At 41.6% G+C, this 15,720-nt stretch overlaps 1 protein-coding gene across 1 annotated transcript in view; it reads left to right on the plus strand.

Annotated features, from left to right (window-relative positions):
* Positions 1-15,720, plus strand: part of CCDC186 (coiled-coil domain containing 186) — a 1,483,461-nt gene that overhangs the window by 1,259,267 nt on the left and 208,474 nt on the right. Inside the window, exon 14 of the mRNA XM_044055936.1 lies at positions 14,627-14,707. Coding sequence (XP_043911871.1) covers positions 14,627-14,707 — 81 coding nt within the window. The remainder of the gene's footprint in view (positions 1-14,626; positions 14,708-15,720) is intronic.

Genomic DNA, 15,720 nt, shown 5'->3' on the forward strand with positions numbered 1-15,720 from the left:
CGTAATTGGCCTATTTTAAAATCTGATGACAAGATTAGTGAAATTGTTGGTCAGGTACCAAGGTTCATCTTTAGGAATAATACTACACTTAAAAGAGAACTTTGTTATAGACCCCTTAGAAAGCAAGCTAGAGTTGAGGGAAGGTACCTTTCCCTGTAGGAATTGTAGAGCCTGTAACTTTGTCTGGTACTAATTTGTTGGTACATCCTGTTACAGCTAAGACATATGAGTTTCATCATTATGCCAATTGTAAAACTGAAAATTTAGTTTATCCGGCAACCTGTGTAGATTGTTCATCTTTCTACATAGGTAAAACAAATCAAAAACTTAAAGAGCGGGTCCATCAGCACTTGGGAGATATTAGGAATAGAAATATCTCAAGTGCTCTTTATAAACATGTTAAGGATAATGATGGACATTCCTTTAAGTTTACAGTAGTGGAAACTGTTAGTAGTGGCCTTAGAGGAGGTGATTTGTTTAATAAAACTGAATGTAGGGAGATGAAATGGATAGCTATTTTCCAGGCACACAGGATGCCAGGTTTGAATTATACTAGACTTCTGAAGCTTGCCTTAAAGGCAAGACCATTACATCACTAATGGAAAAGTTTCTGATTGGTTAATTGGTTTTATAAATAACTGGAGTGTTTGCTTGTTTTTATGTTAGGATCTGAAGAAGCACTATTGTGAAAGTACTTATCCTGTTGTTACAATAAACCAGAGTTTTGTTTTTACTTCATGTCCGAGATTTTTATGCCTGGAACCTTGGTGGACATACTGAGTTACTGTGGATTTACATTTGAGAGGTGGAAGGAGAAGAATCCAGGAGTCCCTGGAGAATGGTCCTAGCAAAGTGTGATCTGGACTTAGAGAGGGAATCAAGCTTATAGTGCTTTGTAAAAGTATGTGCATAGGACCAAGTAGCAGCTTCTGGAATACTTTTAGAATCCAACCCTTTCCAAAAAGCCATATTTGAAGCCTAAGCCCTGGTAGAGTGGGCCTTAACCCTGCCTGGAATAGTTTTGTTGTGGTAGGGATAACAAAAGGTAATGTCCTTAGACAACCATTTGGAAATAGTCTGTTTTGAAGCAGCCCATCCTTTCATACCTTCACAAGAAATGAATAGTTGATCTGAAAATCTGAAAGATTTAGTTATGTCAGGATGGTACTTCAGTTGTTTGTGGACATCCATGTTACAGAGTATCCTTTCTTCAACATTTTCATGTTCAGGAAGGAAAACTGGGAGATGGAGAGTTAGGCTTAAAGTAAACTTGGATACCACCTGAGGCATAAAAGACGGATTAGTTCTCAAAGAAACCCTGTCCCTTTGGAAAATGATTTAGGGTCAACTCACCACAAGATCTTGCAACTGAGATATGCTTCTTGCAGAGGTCAAATCAATCAGTAAAACTTTTCCATGTCAAGAACCTCAGTCAGCCAGGTTAGCTGGTTCAACTGGAGCAAGTGTTAGAGCTTCTTTAACACAAAATTAAGATCCCAAGGATGGGTCACCAGTTTTCTTGGAGGCCTGTTCTAAACAACCCCTTTCAAAAACATTTTGAAGTGAGACTGCATTGAAAGATGAGGCTCCATGGGCAGGAATGCTGAAATGGCTGGTAAATTAAACTTGATAGAATAACAAAGATAGTAACTCTTTCAAATATTGCAGAACCAGAGAATGACTAGCCCTAAATGGGTGCTGGTTATGTTGTAGGCACCAACTAGAAAACCTTTTCCATTTGCTAATGTATGGTTTTCTAGTAACAAGCTTTCTTGCCTCCATTAGTACCTGTTGCATTTCCTCTGTAAACAGATGCCTGAAAGTAGGTAAGACATTATAATCCAAACAGTCAGTTGAAGTTGATTAATGTTACGGTGTGTCAAATACCCCTGTTCTTTAGAAAAATCCAGTCTGTGAGCAAACCTTTGGTAATTGGCCATTTCCAAAAGAAGGGAGAACCACTGTTGCTTGAACCAGAAGGTAGTCACCACAATGATCTTGGGGAATTCCTTCTGAACCTTGAGAAGTATCCTGGATGTTGGTGGAAAGGGTAGGCTTACAGGAACATTCCTATCCAACAAAAAGAAAAGGCGTTTGTCTTCTAGGCTTTCTTGCATGGAATACTGGATAGGAGCCTTGCCAGAAGAAGGCAAAGTGGTCTACTTGAGGAATTCACCACAGATGGATCAAATCTTGGAAGACCCCCCCCTGATCTAGTGTATTTTTTTGTGAGGGTTTGCCATAGTCCTGCTCAGCCTGTTTGCCATGCTGTTTTCCTCTGACTGAATGTAGGATGCCTGTATAGTAAAACGTTGCAGATAAACTATATCCCAAGCTAACATGGCTAGTCTGCAAAGAGGGTACACTTTGTTCCCCCTTGGTTGCTGATGTGCCACATGACTGTGGTATTGTCTGCAACCACTTGTAGAGGTTCCTGGGAACAAAGATGGTTCAGAGAGTTGAGTACCTTGATCAAGGCAAGTATCTCCTTGATATTTATATGCTTACATTTGTCCTTGGTATCCCACACGCCCTGCACTTTATTCTTGAAACTGCTCCCCAAGCAAAGTCCGAGGTGGCTGTGGTGACTGACTGCTTTTGAGCAGGGAGGGAGAGCAGGAGACCTTGATTTAATGATATCTGTTGTATCCACCAAAAGATTTCTCTTTGGACAAACCCCAGCACTATGATCTGAAAAGATAAAGGGTGTTGATGCTGGGACCGAAGAGATTTCAGATACCACTGTGTCTTTCTCATGTGAAGTCTTGCCAGGGGTATGATGAGAATCACAGATGCCATGAGACCCAAAATCCTGAGGTACTCCACCAAAGTGACCAGAGTCAGAGTAGAAAACCGTAGGAATAGATCTAGATAAAGATCTATTTTTTAACTGTGGAAGAAAAGATCTTTGAAGTGAGGTGTCTACTTGACATCCCAGGAACACAATCCTGTGTGAGGGAGTCAAGAAAGACTTTTGAATGTTCTCTTGGATTCACAGCTTGTGTAACTGATCTCTCACCCAATAGAGATATTCCTGACACTTTGAAAAAGACACTGGAAAAATAAGCAAGTCATCTTAATATGGAAAAAATGTGGATTGTATCCTGCAGTGAGTTATAACTGGAGCTAGTCACTGTGAACACTCTTGGTGCAGTGGATATTCCAAAGGCTGAGGCAACGAACTGATAATGTGATCCAGACACACCCTTAAGAAATGTCAGAAGTCTGTCTGAATAGGGATGTGATGATTAGCATTTTTTAAGTCTAGTGTTGCCGGGAAACTTGAAAGAGGAAGGAAACACCAGATTGTAAACTGACATCATTTTGAATTTGGGCACTTTACAAATAGGTTTAGGAAAGAAAGATCTAGAGCTGATGTCCTTGAATTGTCTTTCTTTGGCACTAAGAACATCCTTGAATAAAAACCCTTCCTTATTTGAAAAAGAGTTACTGGATGTTCTTCGTGTTTCACTGTTGCAGTCATCACATTTGGGTTATCTGCCTGCAGGTAGCCCTCAGCCGGCCTGAATACCAGAGTCTTCGGATTTCTGTGTCGGATGCTGTCGCTTCTTCCATGACATCATGTCGTCAGGGGTATAAAACATGCAGCTGACGCCATTACATCAGTCTTTCTTGCCGTGCGGTGCTGGAAGCAGAAGCAGTTCGCAAGTGCCAGTTGGCCAACTCCTGAAATTTTCATTTTCGAGTTTCAGACCCGAAGTCTTCAAAGAGATAAGTACCGCGTTGGGGATCCTTTTTTCTTGCTCTAACCGATGTCAGAAAAAAATAACAATTGTCTTGCCTGTGGGAAGCAAATACCTCATAGAGATTTTCATTCTTACTATGTCACCTGTTTAGACCTAGACACAACGTCCCTCGCTGTCGGTTTTGTGCCTTGTTCAACATTCAAACTATTCATCGTAGGGCTATTTTTCTAGCTAAATACCTTTGTTCTCGAGCTCCGTACTCCAAAATGGCTTCATTAAGCCATCCGACTACCGATCTTCCGAAAAAACTTAAGGATAAAGACAGAGACCTCATAGGTCCAAAACTGCCAAGGACGTTTCCATTAAGCTAGTCGCCAGTCCGCTGATACTCAGGCACTTTCACAGCCCCTGATACCCGCTACTACAGATTTGCAGGCCTCTACTGAGACCCATTCGGAGTCCGGTATGTCGCAAAATGCTTCTTCGACTGTGGAACCTCCGGATGTCTCTACTTTGGATGGGTCTGGAGCCGCTGTGCAGGCACCGGATTCTGAGGGTGTATTCAGGCCTACAGACTTTCATATTAAACCAACGACTTCGTTTCAAGCTGGAAATACAGAATTCCTCAGGCCTAAAGCTCACACTACGCCTAGAAAACCGATGACCAAACTGCATACTCAGGCCCATATGCCTCAAAAACAAATGCTTAGAATGGCTGAAGACCTTATTACCTTAATTAGGGGAAACCAGCCTTCCCTCTCTAAGAGACCTAGAACTGACTTTTTTTATGATTCTTCTGATCAGCAATCTGATTTCTCTGTTCCTTCTGATTACCAGGATTTGCCCTTATCTACTTATGAGGATTCTGATGCAGAGGATTCCATTCCCTCTGCTTCCCCTCCAGAAGATTTTTCTTTATTGAAACCTTGTATACCCTTAGGGAGCATTTACGCTGGGAAAGCCAGATTATTCTGAGTCCAAAAAGAGACTTGGGGAATTTTTACTCCTGCCTCAACACAGGCCTCTAGCTATACCTCCTGTTCTGGCTATTGTAGATGATGTTTTCTTGGAATCTAGCCTTACCCCAGACACTTTGCCTCCAGCTCCCAGGAAACCTGACAGGTACTACAGAGTACCTGACTCTCACAAGTTCCTCTTCAAGAATCCTACTGTGGATCCAGAGACCATTTCCCAAGGACCAAAAGGCATTAAGGCTACTACTGCCAAAAATCCTACCCCTTCTGATAGGGACTCTAAAGCATTAGACAGATGGGGTCATACCTCTCAATCTGGAAACATCAAAAATCCAGAAAAGGCGCAAGAAAAATAGATACAAATCTGCATGCCGATTAGCATAACATTTGCATGCATAATTATGCAACTCCACCCACTCCCATGGAATTGTGGGATACCAACTTTCAAACGCAAACTGAAGAACAGTCAACCAACATATGGCCCAGCCAGTCCTAACTCCAACTCCACTGTAAACAATGAGTACTGACTTGTACAACAGAAGAAACCAAATGATTTTAAATCAATTTTTTTTCCTAAGAAGAAACTGCAGAAAACACTCCTCATGCTTTCTCAAGTAGTAAAAATAAACTTAACATATGAGCCTAACAATGCAGAATTATGAAAATCAATGTTGTAGAAACGTACACTTTTTTCCATACTTTTTAGAAGCAGCTGACTATCAGAAAAACTGCATGCAGTAAAACACATTATTTTCCAAAGCTGACATAACCTCTTGTGATAGTTCATTAAAATACTCCTAAGTTTCAATAACTTTCCTGAACAAGAAAGTGTTAAAAACAGTTTTTAAATAGGAAGGTTTTTCCTCCAAAGATAAATCTGCCCAGCAAAGGAACAGCAAAGCCAATTAATGGTTTGGGTGTGTGCAAAGTGCCCTGAAGGTTTGGAAGGTGATTGGCCATTACTGCAGAATATAACCCACATAGCTTGGGCTGCTGCAGCAGTGATCAATACAGAACATTCAATGGTGTGAAATTTCTCTTTCGGTTTTGATTATATTGGTTGAGAGGGGTTCAGGAAATCCTTAAGCAAGAAAGCAATGACTGAAGCACAGAATACAAATAAGTCAAGAATGAAATAATGTAATCAAAGCATGTGGTAGAAACCATCAGCAGCATCTCATCAGATAACTTGAGTACCCTGATCAGGGTCCAAAACAATAAGCATCATTAGCTAGTTAGGACCCAGATTCTATATGGGATCTACACAGATCAATTACAGCCACAGGCAACAAGTGCTGATCCTGAAATTGTCAGCCTACATATTTCACTGGGAGTGGGACACAGGTACCCTGGTCTTAGCTTTCACTTAGTATAGCAATTATGGACACACCCACCATGACCAGGTGGTGATAAAGATGTGAATATACTGCCCTCTGCATGATGCCTTCAAGCAAACCCCCCACCTACTGAGTAACAGTAACAAAGCAGACAGTATGGCTTCACTGCTTACACAGGTACATGCAAAGCATATTTTCAAGTCCCATATTTCCTGCCCATTGAATCTTATAAACTCCCAACAGCCCACAATGCATGTTAACAGAAGGTGATGAATAATGAAGCCAAGCGAGTTGATGGTGACCAGAAAGTCACTATCACACAATTCTCTCAATGGTTTGCATAAGTACCTAATACACATGAAGGCTTAACACTTTAAAAACCTAGATGGATCAGTTGCATACCAAACCAACTCATGCTATTGCTTGCTACCAAAATAAAAATTTGAGTCATTTATCCAAAGAAAATTAAATGCAACTGCAGCAGATGTCAGTAATTAAAATGCCAGAAAAATCCCAGAAAAAAAAAGCCAAGATAAGCCATTCTCAAACCGAATTATCTAAATTATGCCTATAAAGGAAATTCTAGCAGAATGATCCAGATGTAGCTATTTTTTTTTCTTATACTTACTACACAGACAATGCCTTACAAACAGTATTACAGCTAAACGACATGCTACAGACATACCTCTAAACTGTCCAGATTTTTGCAGAATATCCAGCTTTTTTGCCTCATATTATGGTCTGTACCTCATAAAAATTCTGTTTTCTGGCAATTCTTGAGGATTGAAGTAACTAAATAATAACACGCATTTCAGTTTGACTTCATGTGGTTCAGAAAATGCAAACAGAAATCACGTTACTCTAACGACTTTCTGAGCTGTTAAAAACATTATTTGAAATGGCCCCATTCTCCCTCCAAATTATTTTGGCTCTGTCCAGATTCCTTCCTCTAAGAGGCAGAAATGTATGTCTAGAGGTAACCACCAAGGAAACACTATTTTTTAAAATAGCTGCACGCCCGCACCTGCACTCTTTATGAAGGAAACTGATCGTTTTAACGGAAAACCGTATGTAAGTGTTACCGCAAAAATAAATAAAAAACTGCTGATTAGAACTGCTCGTGATCGCCCTTTCTGAAAATATTTGTTGGTGGGGTGACTGTTTAAAGACTAAACTAACAGGTTATAGTTACGCACCGAAAGAATGATCTAACAGGTAAAATAATGAACAGTAGTAAGGAAGCTCACAGGACTGTTAAAATACATTATATTATACTTAAAAAAGTTCACTTGATGGAGTAATACAAGATTCAGTGTGTTGTACCTAGATATTAATAATAATAATAATAATAATAAAAGAGGACTTAAAAGCATTAGTACTTTTAACCTGAAGATGTGATAGAAAATGTGAATATATGTGGATGTTCTGAGCATGTACGTAAAAAGTACATTAATATACAGTCTAAGCCCTGTTCTGACAGGCTAGCACTCTCCCTCAAAGAAGCTGACGTCATCACGCGACCACTTTAAAAAAAAATTGGGGAAAAAAACGGTAATTAAAGGGGCCATGCGGGAATTCATGGCACCCCATTATTTGGACCTCAAAACTGGTAAATACCGAGGAATTCGGTATAGTTGAGAGGTATGGATTGGGTAAGAAGGTATACACTTCTGCTACTTTGACCATTAGGGCTTTAAATTGCCAGTTTCATATGTTAAAGTATCAGCAGCATATTATGGGACTACTTAAACAGAAAATTATGTTGATTCCTGACTTTGCTGAACACAAAGACTTGCAAGATTTAATGCATTCTGCTGAATAAGTTGATAAACATACTTTGCAATGTAGTTTTGATGCTTTAGAAGCATCTTGCAGGGCTGCTGTCACTGGGTCTGTACTTAGAAGGCATGCTTAGCTTAAGGAACAAAACTTGCCAGATCATGTTAAAGATACATTACTGGATGCACCCTTAAATCAAGACCGCCTTTTTGGCAAAAAAGCAGAGGTCATCCTCAAAAGGATGGAGGAAGCTAAATCTATGCAAAATGTTAAAGATTTCTTACAAGTACAGCCTCCCAGATTCAGTAGGCATTGACCTTCAAAGAACTGGTCTTTTCCAGTCCCTTCCAGGCCTTCTCAGTCCAAACCCAGGAACAGCAGACCACCAAGACTTCAGTCTCAGGCTACGCACAGATCTAAGCAGTGGGGAGCTCCCAATTCCAAAGCAGGGAGTAGTAAGCCACCCCCCATGAAAAGTGTCACAATGACTTAACCTTTACCCTTCCAAGCCCTGCTCAACTATTTGCTCCCTTAGGAGGAAAGCTCGCCCTGCATGCAAAAAACTGGGAACTCATTACCCAGGACAAATGGGTTTTAAACATAGTTTCCCCTAGGATACAGATTCCACTTCTACACACTACCAACCCCAATTGGTTGGCCAGACCTCCTCCCAAATCAGTGGGCGGAGGCCCAAAAACAACTACTCTCACTCCTCAGTATCAGGGCTATTCAACCTGTCCCAGCAGAACAAAGTGGACAAGATTTTTATTCAAGACTGTTCCTGGTACCCAGAAAAAAAAACTCCTGGCGTCCTATCCTGGACCTGTCTATTCTCCATACCTTTCTGGTGGTTCCAAAATTCAAAATGCTACCTCTTCAACAGCTTCTTTCTATGCTAGCTAGGGATGCCTGGCTGGCAGCCCTAGACTTAAAGGAAGCTTACCTGCACATCCCATTAAGGGAATCCTGCAGACAATACCTATATTTCAAGGCGGGCTCCATGCACTATCAGTTCTCTGTACTTCCCTTTGGCTTATCTACTGCGCCCAGGGTCTTCACAAAGTGTCTAGCTCCAACCATTGCATTTTGCAGGCAGAGAAATATTCAGATTTACCCATACTTGGACGATTGCCTGATTCAGGCAAAAAGTCAGGACTTGCTATTACAACTCCTGGCATTTGTAAAGAAACTTCTAACCTCACTGGGGTACACCATCAACGAGAAGAAATCACACTTTTTATCCTGCCAACAGATTGTATTCCTGGGAGCAAGCTTGAACACATCTTCCCAGATGGCATTCCTCACTCCGGAGAAACAAGTTTATTTGACAACCTACTTCAAACTATTGGCCACAAAAGCCCAGCTATCTGCAAGGAAAATACTGCAATCTCTGGGGTTCATGACCTCTTGCATTCTCCATATGCAAGACTGCATATGAGGAAACTTCAATGGCATCTAAAAAGTCTATGGTGTCAACATTCTCAGGACCTGGAAACAATGATTCCTATCATTCCTTGTCTAAGGGCAGAGTTCCTTTGGCGGGCAGAGGCCTGCTACCACAGCAAGGGACTCCCTTTCACTCTACCCCCTGCCACCCAAACCCTAACAACAGACGCTTCAGACTATGCATGGGGGGGGCTCATATGGGGCAGGGCAGTGCATTCAGGGCAAATGAAACCCAAAACAGATGCACCTGCATATCAGTCAAAAAGAAATGTTAGCTGTACAGAATGCTCTGACAACCTTTAAAGACCTTATTCTTCCAGGACAACTATTGGTAAAGACAGACAACACCACAGTTATGTGGTGCATAAACAAGCAGGGGGGAACCCACTCCTACCCTCTCTGCAGACTAGCCATGGCTCTGTGTAACAGCCTTGAGCTACCAAGTGAACCAACAAGCTCAATTCTTGCCAGGCAAACTAAATTCACTGGCAGACGACTTAAGCAGAAATCTCATGGACCCACACGAATGGAAACTGGAACCCAAAATATTCAAGTTCTTGAGGAACAAATGGGGGACTCCAGAAGTAGACCTGTTTGCCTCCCCTCAGAACTACCCGTTGAACAAATTCTGCACTGGAACTCCCCACAGTAAAGCTTGGAAAGTGGATGCCCTGTCCTTAACCTGGGAAAGCCTCTCAGTTTATGTCTTTCCCCTCTGCCTCTCCTCTCGAAGGTTCTACTAAAGATCAAACAGGACAAGCCAAGGACAATATTGAGTGCACCAGACTGGCCACGCCAACACTGGTATCCCCTTTTGCTCAGTCTGACAGTGCTACAACCATGGCACCTGCCTCAGACCCCTTCCCTGCTGTCCCAGCAGGCGGGCCAAATTCTGTACCCCCAGCTTCAAACCCTGAACCTTGCAGCCTGGCTAATTCCCTGAGCTCACCTCTAGCAACCCTCAATAAGCAGGTGCTGGATGTCATTCTTGAGGCAAGGAGGCCTAGTACTAGAAAATCCTTTTCAGAAAAGTGGAAAAGGTACTGTTCCTGGAGCCAGGCTCAGGGGATGGGCACAACGGTGCCCAGCCTACCTCATATTCTAGATTATTAAACAGAAATGCTCCACAAGGGCCTATCTTTCTTGTCAATTAAGATTCATGCCTCTGCCATTTCAGCACATTATAATGCTGAGCCACCCCTCTTCTCTCATCCCCTGCTAAAACAATTCTTTAGAGGGGCCAAGAATTTAAGCCCCTTCCCCAGGAGAGCTCCCACTCCAGCCTGGAACCTTAACTTTGTATTGGAAAATATGACCCCCCCCCCCTTTGAACCAGCTGCTACAGCAAAGTTGAAATTCCTTTCTTGGAAAACGGCCTTATTTCTAGCCATCACTTCAGCAAGAAGAGTGTTTGAACTGCAGGCCCTCATGGCAGTGGAACCCTTCATTATCTTCCATGCGGACAGGGTTTCCCTCAGGACTAATCCATCCTTTATGCCTAAGGTGGTGTCTAGTGTGGCCCTAAACCAGTCCATTCATTTGCCTACTTTTTTTCTCTAATCCTCAAAATAAAGGGGAAAGGATACTGCATTCTCTGGACGTGCATAGACAGCTTAGATTCTGTTTGAACAGGACTAAGCCTCTCAGAAAATCTGACCAGCTGCTAGTTAGCTTTGCTGCAGGGGCAGAGGGGAATACCATTTCAAAACAAACCATTTCCAAATGGATAGTCCATTGCATTCATTTCTGCTACAAGCACCATGGAAAACCTACCCCACAGGGGGTAAGTTCACATTCCACCAGGGCTGCATCTACCTCTGGGTCATTTCTCAGAGGAGTCCCTACCAGGGACATCCTGGAAGCTGCTACCTGGAGCTCTGTACATACTTTCACCAAGCATTACCACCTGCCTATCTTTTCTAAATTCAGAGCTGGATTTGCCACAGCAGTCTTACAGGGCCTGATTGCTGGCCCTAATGCTCTTTAACTACCTCCACCCTTCCTTAGCTTTGGGAATCAACCCAACTGTGATGACTACAACAGTGAAACATGAAGAACATAGTACAGTTGTGTACACTTACCGTAAATGTAGATGTTCGAGTGTATTCACTGTTGCAGTCCTGGTTACCCTCCCTCCAGCCCCCTGACGTCTCTTGGCTCTACCTTTCCTTCTTGTTTGGCATACATTATATCATGTGTATTTGCTTTTTGCTGGGGGTGTACCATACCTTATAATTGCTTCCTATTGTGGGGGCACCTGACATTTGGGGCAAGAAAAACTGATGTAATTGCGTCTGCTGCATGTTTTATACCCCTGACGACATGACATCATGGAAGAAGCGTCAGCATCCGACGCAGAAATCCGAAGTCTCTTGTATTCAGGCCGGCTGAGGGCTACCTGCAGGCAGATAACCCAAATGTGATGACTGCAACAGTGAATACACTCGAACATCTACATTTATGTAAGTGTACACAACTGTACTTTCTGTCATGCCATGGGACCGCATGTGACTAGGAATGACCCCCTGGAAAGGAGGAATTCCCACTGCTGTCTGTAATCTTCATGAATGTTTTTCAGAAGCTATTTGTGTGAAACAGTCTGTTGACAAAGAGAAAAATGGAGATTCAGACTTTCTGGAAGCAAAAAGGGGCCACGGTGGAAGGGGTTCACAAGGTCTCTTGAACAGTCCTTCAGAGTTGTTGGTCTGTCCTTGGTTTTGGGAGGTTTGAGACTTCTTTTGACCCCCTTGCCATTTGTTCTTAAATGTCTATTTAGTCTTATTTTGTTGAGACTGTTTATTCTGCTTTTTTGCCAAAACTGGGTGAGGAAGTAAATGTCATGGAAATTGTGGAAAAGGAGGGCTTAAAAATCGTAGATTCCCTGGATCAACTTAACCGTTTCATCATACTTTTTGATCACCCCTGTAGAAGTGGGCGAAACACTAAATCTCTATCCAAAGGAGAATTTAAAATCTCTTTTTTGACATCATCTGGAAGGTTCTGAGAATGCAGCCTTGCAAACCTCCTGAAAGAAGTTATCAACAGAGTCATACACACATTGTAAAAAAAAATGAGTAGTGACCTGTGCAGTGCAAAAAACTAAGTTGTTTAAAGCAGATTTTTCCTCAGAAGAAACCAGATAGAACATCATACTTTCAAAGTTTGTCAGAACAAACTTTAACACACAAGCCTGACAGTTCAGAATTCTGAAAAATCAAAGTTGCACTTTTTTCCCCATATCTAGCAGTAATTTTCTCATCCTTATCAGAAAGAGAAGGATTGGAATTAACTAGAGTTACAGCCACTGGATCAAGTATGGGAATACTGCATAAAAATTTAAAAGACTGAAGAGCCTTATGCATTCTATGTACCTTTTTAGGAACAGCTGGCCGAATAGCAAGAAAATTGCAGACAGTAACACACATACTCACACCCACCCTCTAAAGCAGACAAAACAGGAGGAATGGGAGTAGGATCTGAAACTTTTTTCTGTAACAACTCCTAGAATTTTATGACAGACTGAGAAAAGTGTTCTCCCACTGTAAATGCTGAATCATTCCAGCAATAGAATCAGCGAAAGAGAAACAACCACAGGGAGAATAAGAAAATGAGCTCTGCTCGGAGTCTGAATCAGAAATCTGAGGGGGGGGGGGACTGTATTTGTCCCTGTGACTTCCAGTTCCTGTGTGTAATCTTTTGACTCTCTCTACCACTCACTCACTCACTCTGATCCATTTGCTAGGCAGAAATCTGGAATGGCCTCTCCTCCATTACTCCTGTTGCTCCACCCATGTGGACCCAGGCTGCCCTTGTACTCTGTTTTGTCTGTTCCCGTGAGAGCATTCAGATCCACCATGATCGTTACAAACATGTTGTCTTGCCTTGTCTAGCAGCGTGCTCGACTGCACTCTTTTCCTTACCACCACAACCCTGCTGTGGGGCATACGTTGAGATTGTAAATGCTGCTGTGTCTTCAGACTGGAGATTGCCATGAGCCTATCACCAGTTCTGACGATATCCCTCAGTGTGTTAAGATTCTCCCTCACCACAATTCCTGCTTTATCTCCCAAGTTGCCGACTCAGGATCCCAGCTATGTGGCTTTGCTGCACTGCTCTTCCTCGTCTTTTCCGCGTTACACAGGATATCCAGTCTCCTCCTTACTATCACGTCATCCACTTCCAAGCCACATCTTGTCAGCATTCAGTGTAGCAATGCTTAGTTCTTGTTTGGCAGTTTTCACTCAGCAGAACTGTCCCAGGAAACCCAGGCTGGGCTGGGCAGCTTGACAGTGGTTGGTTGGCCAGCTCGTTATTGACCCAGGGCTGCTGGTCTTTATGCATATGTAATTTAGTGGTGGACAGCACTGTTCTTTACCCACCACAAACATTCATGTTTATAACATGTACTTGTATAATAATCTTATTATTCAGCATATTTTTATATTTGGACAGCTGCATATTTATTAGTGATACTGAATATTTTTTGTACAAAGTGACCAAGTTTTCCTGGGTGGCTGTCACTTTACCAGTGCTGGTTAATACTGCAAATTGCTTACCAAAGCCACATTTTACTATGGAATTACAGGCTTGAAGAACCACAGCATGCAAAGAACAGTCTGTGATAAATATACAAAAGATTCTTACATACCCTGTGTCAATACCTTGCTTGGCATGGCACTTCCATTAGTTCTTTTTAGAAGGATATAACCACTACTTAGAAAAATATGGAGGATAAATTGGATATAGAATGTAGGTAAACCTAAATGCAATCATTTTCTCTTACCCTGTCCTCTCTTTTGGGATCTGCTGTTGCAGTAAGTAACCTGTACAGCTGTACTTACAAAATAAATGTATAATATATAGTAATATAATTAGTATAATGTAATGACAAAACTTAAAATGCTGCCTCTATTGTTGATGGTGTGCTTTGCTTACTCCATAGGGCTGTTTCAGTGGCACCGACTCTTCACTGTTATCATATCCTTAATTCAGAAAACTTAGTAGCAGATTTTCTGACATGGTTGTTATGCTGTCTGATAAACTCACTAGAGCTGAATGTGTATAAACTACACTTGTATAGAATTTTCTTGCACTTGCCAGTTTGTGTAGGCCTGTTAGACTGAATATTTTCTGTATTTGGTGTGTTCTACGTGCATATATTAATTTAATTTGCAATTGCCTTCATAAAGTACAGTCCTGTTAAGTAAATACTGTCTGGTCTTGTACCTGACTTGCAGAACATTGATTAAGAGTATGTTTGACTTTGTTCAGATGTCACAGATAATTATTTGATGTGTGTTTATACAGTAGATGCTGGATGATACTGACTTTTCTTAAGTTCAGTTTTAGTCTGCCTTAAATTGTACTTCTCCCTTACCCACAGCACGAAAAAAATTAGAACAGATGGAAAATGGCAACTATGACAAAGAGGCAAGCAGCATGGGCAGTCGTTCCAGCTCGTCAGGTGCGGTAATAATTTCTGTCATTGGGGAGTAATTCTACACATAATAATAATGGTTTATATGAACTAGGAGAACTCATTTCCCTTAACTAATTGTTTCAACTTGAGCAAATGTTTAGCAGTTCACTTAAAAGTACTGTACAATACCATAATTCCATTCTGAAAGTGTTACATATAGCCAGCAGACTAATAATAATAAAAAAGCATCATGTGTATAATAATGAACAGAGGGATGCTGCCTAGATCGGGGGTCTGGAGTTCAGTCCTCTGCTCTGGACACTTACTGGGGTTTGAATGTTCTGCTATAGGTCAGATTGTAATAGTGGCATTTCCTGGACTTGTGTCTTCATGGGGGCCAATTTGGTATCCGATATGAGAGTTTAACATGTTTCCTAAAATGTGACCACATTACAGCACCACATGTCCATGTACAAGTGTTTGCTCACTTATTCATTTGTATGTTGTTGGCATCTTAGCAGTGCAGTGGCAGAGAACTCTAAATTGTGAGTATCAGCAGACCGTACAATAGTCACTAAGGAATTCATGTTAAGAAGTAGGACCTCATTCATATGCAAGTGAAAAGAGCACCTTTACACATAATCTTAGAAAGCAAATGATCATGTCCATGTCGATCACTGAGAGCTGACTAGAATATAGAATGGGAGCCTCATGGATGTTAATCATGACTAGAACCATTGGCAGGTAGGACTTCCAAGATAGCTGCACACCAGTCAACAGCTTAACTTCAACTGCCCCAGTGTGAAAAAAAAAACTGACAGGTAAAGGCTAGTAATTCTGCCAGTTTGGGTAAAATTCAGTTACTGGCAAAGAAGAAACGTATAGAGTCTGAAAGATAATCATCTAGAAAAGGTGAAGCGAAAACACTGTTGGGAAGAAATCTGCAGCTGTTCAGCAAAAAGCAGTTTAAGCTCCAGCTTTGGTACAATAGATGGCTGCCAGTAATTTAGAGGAAAAAAATAAAGCAAATGTGTTCAGAGCTAATTAAAATAAATGAA

Source organism: Protopterus annectens, chromosome 14.part0 (assembly GCF_019279795.1).
Source record: "Protopterus annectens isolate FY-2018-M chromosome 14.part0, PAN1.0, whole genome shotgun sequence".
NCBI classification, from domain to species: domain Eukaryota; kingdom Metazoa; phylum Chordata; order Ceratodontiformes; family Protopteridae; genus Protopterus; species Protopterus annectens.